Below are 6000 nucleotides of genomic sequence, written 5' to 3' on the forward strand. Positions count from 1 at the left end.
GTCGAAGCTGTAGTATATACACACATGGAATATTACTCAGCACAAAAAAGAATGAAATCTTGCCATTTGCAATGACAGGGATAAAGCTAGAGAGTATAATGCTTAGTGAAATAAGTCAGAGAAAGACAAATACCATATGATTTCACTCAGATGTGGAATTTAAGTAACAAAACAAACAAGCAAAGGGGAAAAGAGAGGCAAACCAAGAAACAGATTCTTTTTTTTAAAAGACTTTTTTATTTATTTATTTTGAGAGAGAGTGTGTGTGCACACAGGTGGGGTAGAGAGAGGTATTTCCAACCAGGCTCTGCACTGTCAACATGCAGCCTGATGTGGGGTTCAAACTCACCAACTGTGAGATCATGACCTGAGCCGAAACTGAGAGGTGGATGCTTAACCAACAGAGCTGCCCAGGCACCCCCAAGAAACAGACTCTTAATTACAGAGAACAAACTGCTAGTTAACCAGAATGGAGGTGGATGGGGGGATGGGTTAAATAGGTAATGGGGATTAAGGAGTGTACTACCTGTGATGAGAACTGCATGCTGTATAGAAGTGCTGAATCACTACATTTTTTTTAAATTATCAAAACTGTTTTATTTTCAATACAAGATAAATACCATGTTTGTTACTAGTGCAGTTTAAGGCCAACAATGGCCATATAGCAAACTGCTGAACAGTTACCTAAATGCTAAAGAAAGAAAAGACGGAAAATAAACATTAAACACGAAGTTGCAATTACAAACATTTTAATAAAATGGAATGAGCTTTTTAACAGAAGCTAATATGGAAGTCTAGTTCTCATGGACACCAAAAAGATGTCTATTTGATCAAATATCACCTTACCTTTTGCACAGAAATCTTATTGTGAAGTTACTAGTGTCAATAGCTAAAATTGTAAGACTTTCTTTGGCCTTCTGATATTAGACAAATTATTTACAAACTGTGATTTCAGTTAACTGAATCACTACATTGTACACCTGAAACTAATATACTATATGTTAACTAACTGGAATTTAAATGAAAACTTAAAAAAAGAAATATTGCTATGCATGGAAGAAGAGAAATGGGGTAATAATTGGAGGGGGATGAGAACATCAGAGGCATTTTTTTTTGAGATTGAAGATATTAGAGCGCTCTGTATGCTGATGGGATTGGTCTGGTAGAGAGGGAGAAATTAATAATGACAGAGGAGTTCAAAGTGGCCTTTTATAGAAGAATCTAGAACAGAGAAGCCATTCAGGAGGCCACAGGTCTAATTTAATCTAAATGTTCCCAAGGCCCTCAACCAGACCAGTGGTGACAGGAAATAAAAGGTGTGAATGGACATCAAATTGCATTTTGAAAGTCAAGGCAACAGATGAAGTTGGTGACTGAATGTTGGGAATGAAAGAAGAATGAGAGCTTGACATTAAGTTTGGTAGACTGAGCAATGTGCCAATGCCAAAGTTAGGGGAAACTTTTTTGGTAGAAGTCTTGAGTTCATTTTTGGATTTCTCAAGCTTGAGGTGATCAGGGCATTTTTCAGTGGAAATGGTCACAGGGGAGCACTACTATGGGATTGGAACTCAGATAAGTGGAAATAAGATAAGGTTGAGTGAGATCAACAGAAGTAAGCTCTAAAGCTGTGACATTAAAAAAAAAAAAAGTTCTTAAGGGAGTATAGAGGAAGAAGAATAGAAGTCCAAGGCCCAAGTCTTGGAAACTGCCCTACATCTAGAGATCGTCTACTAGTGATAAAGAAGAGCAAACCCAGGAAAAGCAAGAAAAGTGAGGTTGGTAAGTGTTTGGAGAGCCAGGCTAGTGCCATGCAAAAGAAGCCAAGGCAAGAGGTTTTCCCTCAGCAAAGGCTTCTATGTGGTAATATCTGGAACAGATAGCAATGCTAACATCTGGGAGAATAGCGAAGCACAGTGCTGTGTAAACAACACAAGTGAGTTCAGAATATTCTGGGTGGCCTGTGTAGAGCCTGTATCTTCCACAGCTAGTCTAAAGTTCATTTAGCAAGACCTACGTAATGATTGATGGTAAGTATTTGCTAACACTGTTCCCAGGGGGCAAACTGGTAGGACAGACAAAACACTTCTCTGAGATAGGGGAACTTACCGAGCTCATCCCAGAGCTGCCTGCACTTATCTGTCATGCTTGTTCCTTGCTGCCTCCAGAGTGTGAGTCGTGGGTCAGCCATAAACTGCTCAGTTATCAGCGTCAGCATCCTGGCTCCATTGGTATCTCTCATCCGCAGCATCTCTCGAACCTGACACATAAGGAGGGGCCAGGGGTTGGTGACTGCACATCATGAAAAAGCAGGAGGAGAAGGAAGGGGAGGAGAAGATGAAGTATCTAAGCACAACATAACCAAAGAGCCAAAAAGAAGCCTTCTTGTTCTATAAGCAAGTTCTCTGCATATATTAAGAAAGCCTGTGGTACACATTGAGATTACCACTTCACATTCACTAGGATGGCTAGAATTAAAAAGTCAGATAAGAACAAGTGTTGGTGATAATATAGAGAAATCAGACCCTTGAAACAGTGTTGGTGGGAATGTAAAATGATGCAACCACTTTAAAAATCAGTCTAGCAGTTCTTCAAATGATTAAACGTAGAGTTATATGACCTATCAATTTCAATCTTAGACAGAAATGAAAACACATGTTCACACAGAACCTTGTATAAGAATGTTTATAGGGGCGCCTGGGTGGCTTAGTCGGTTAAGCATCCGACTTTCGCTTAGGTCACGATCTCGCGGTTCGTGGGTTCGAGCCCCGCATCGGGCTCTGTGCTGACTGCCAGCTCAGAGCCTGGAGCCTATTTCAGTCTGTGACTCCCTCTCTCTCTGACCCTCCCCTGCTCACGCTGTCTCTCTCTCTCTCTCTCTCCTAGAAATAAATAAAACATTAAAAAAAATTAAAAAAAAAGAATGTTTATAAAAGCATTATTTATAATAGCCAAAAGATGGAAATAATCCAATGTCTACTAACAGAGAATGGATAAACAAAAGTGGTATATCCATACACTGGGATATTATTCAACCATAAAAAGGCATTAAGTATGGATACATGTTACAACATGGATGATCCTTGAAAATACTATGCTAGGTGAAAGAAACCAGGCATTAAAGACTATATACTATATGATTCCTTCTCTATGAAAGCCCCAAACAGGGAAATCTATACAGAAGGAAAGTAGATTAGTGGTTATTTAGGGCTGGGAGACGGGGAATGGAGGATAGGGAAGTGACAGGTAAAGGGCATGGGATTTCTTTTTAGGGTGATGAAAATGTTCTAAACTTGACTGTGGTGACAGCTGTGCATATCTGTGAATATATTAAAAACCACTGAATTGCACACTTTAAATGAGTAAATTTTACAGCATGTGAATTATCTCTTACTAAAGGTGTTAAGAAAAAAAGAAAGAAAGCCTGCTGTGAGAGCCCACAGTTCCAAAATACTAAATTTCTTCAAGACCTCATCCAGCAGCCTTGGGTTCAGGCAGAGGGATGGTGGCTTTCTTACTAAAACCTCAGCAATGCTAACTTTAAATATTTAGAGTAGAGCAGAAGGAAAAGGACTACCAGGGTGAGGAATTAGGGGTCCCTAGATGCTACCGGCTCTGGATCAGGTCTGCTTTGTTCAGCAACTCCCATTAATTTTCAAGCATTCAGGACAAATAGGTCAAGTGAGTTAGCTACAATGCATGAAGTCAGAAGTGTGGTGAGGCCAGTTTACTTAAAGTAAAACAAACAAACAAACAACCCCTCCCCCCTCAATCCCTTTCATATCTTACCTTGGCAAACATTGAATTGAGTTGCTTTCCAGAGCCATAGTAACCACCCTGGGAGAGAAAGAGTTTCACTTGTTCTTTCACTTGTTCTTCATCCAAATGCCAACAGTTCTCATCATCAATGCTGGCCCCAGCTGTGGGGTCAGGGGCACCTGTGAGGAATGGGAATGGTGATATGAACCCTCTGAATTGTACAAATGCTACACATTTGGCAGAAGGGATACTCTATGAGGATATTAAAAAATGGATGGCGTACTTTGCCTTATTCTGGTCTTTGTCAGTTGTGTTGTCCTATAAATAAACTAAGAGGGCTAATGCTAGGGGCGCCCGGGTGGCTTAGTCGGTTAAGAGTCCGACTTTCGCTCAGGTCATGATCTCACGGTTTGTGGGTTCGAGCCCCGCGTCGGGCTCTGTGCTGACTGCCAGCTCAGAGCCTGGAGCCTGTTTCAGAGTCTGTGTCTCCCTCTCTCTCTGACCCTCCCCTGCTCACACTGTCTCTCTCTCTCTCCTAGAAATAAACAAAACAAAACAAAAAAAAAAGAAGGCTAATGCTAGTTTTATACTCACTTATGTCTCAGTCGTACTCCCTTACAAGGTCAACAAATAACATTCTAGGGGAAATTCCAGAAGGAAATGCACAAACATGAAAACAGTGATGTATTTTTCTCCTAGAAGGTGACATTTCTTTCTTCTCTTTTCCTTCCTATGAAGTTCAAAATAAGCCTTCAAGTATAGATGTTATTGTAAGATAAAAAAAAATACTTTCTTAGAAAATAAAAAATTGTTTTTAAAGTTCACTGCAAAATTTAACTTCTGAAGCAGAGTCAACACTTCTAAATTTCTAGAAACTTGACCCTTAAAGCACAGGCAGAGGTGGATACAAGTGATAATGTTTTATAAATTTATACTCAAAATATCTTTCATATCTGGTCTCACTGCAACACATTAAAACAGTTTTAGTTCTTTACACACCCCTCTCCCCTAGTGCCTTGCTAGCTGCTTGCTCACAATTGAACCCCAAGTTGAATCTACAGGTGAATCACCTATAGCACAGTATTGTTATTCAGTAGAGACTTAGGAAATATTTGTGGGATGAACACTAAATCTTCTTTCACTTTCTCAAAGACAGTCTTATGTTAAATTTTTAGACATAAAAATGCCTGCAAGTTACAAAAGACTATTAATCAATGCTCTATAAGTGTGGTCATGTAATAGACTATAAATTCATGTCATGTTTGGGTCACCTGGCTTAAGTGTCCACTGGGGCACAGTCGGTTAAGTGTCCAACTCTTGATCTTGGCTCAGGTCATGATCTCATGGTTCCTGAGATCAAACCTTGTGTAGGGCTCTGTGATGACAGCATGGATTCTGCTTGGGATTCTCTTTCCCTCTCTCTCAAAATAAATAAATAAAACATTAAATAAATCCATGTCATGTTTAATTAGTCAGTCTATCTTTCCTCTTGTCTTCCTAGATCAAAGTACTGCTTAAATGAAATCCAGGTCTACACAGAAAAGTTGCTTTCTTATTCTCCATGAAATCAGGAGGGTTCACACATTCATTTATTCTAATAGTTAACATATATGACTGTCCAGTTTATGGTATCTACTATATGCTAGTTTCTTCAAGTGTATTATTTTAAACATAGTTCTGATTATATCACTTCCTCAGAGGTCTTCAGTGATGCGTCATTTTTATTAAATTAAGTCCAAATGCTTTAGGTTGGCATTCAAGGCTTTCTATGCTCAGGCCTTATCTTTCATTTCTAGCCTTGTCTACCCTGTATTTTTTTCCTTTTTTATTTTATTTTATTTATTTAATTAATTTTCTTTTTTTACAAATAGTTTATTGTCAAGTTGGTTTCCATATAACACCCAGTGCTCATCCCCACAAGTGCCCTCCTCCATGCCCATCTCCCCCCCCCCAACCCCCCACACCCATCAGTCCTCAGTTTGTTCTCAGTATTCAAGAGTCTTTCATGGTTTGCCTCTCTCCCTCTCCCCCACCATTTCCCCCCTTCTTCTCCTCCTTGGTCCTCCATTAAGTTCCTCCTAGTCCTCCTATACGTGCAAACATATGGTATTTGTCCTTCTCTGCCTGACTTATTTTGCTCAGCATAACACCCTCAAGGTCCATCCATGTTGCTACACATGGCCAGATTGCATTCTTTCTCACTGCCATGTAGTATTCCATCATATAGATAAACCACATCTTTTT

At 39.6% G+C, this 6000-nt stretch overlaps 1 protein-coding gene across 1 annotated transcript in view; it reads right to left on the reverse strand.

The window, feature by feature from the left end:
• ZSWIM5 (zinc finger SWIM-type containing 5) overlaps window positions 1-6000 on the reverse strand; it is a 66689-nt gene that overhangs the window by 47042 nt on the left and 13647 nt on the right. The window contains exons 2-3 of the mRNA XM_039238630.1: window positions 3787-3935; window positions 2107-2257 (exon numbers count right to left, since the gene is read on the reverse strand). Of these exons, the coding sequence (XP_039094561.1) occupies window positions 2107-2257; window positions 3787-3935 (300 nt within the window). The remainder of the gene's footprint in view (window positions 1-2106; window positions 2258-3786; window positions 3936-6000) is intronic.

Source organism: Hyaena hyaena, unplaced genomic scaffold, assembly GCF_003009895.1.
Source record: "Hyaena hyaena isolate Hyena2069 unplaced genomic scaffold, ASM300989v1 scaffold_144, whole genome shotgun sequence".
NCBI lineage: Eukaryota > Metazoa > Chordata > Mammalia > Carnivora > Hyaenidae > Hyaena > Hyaena hyaena.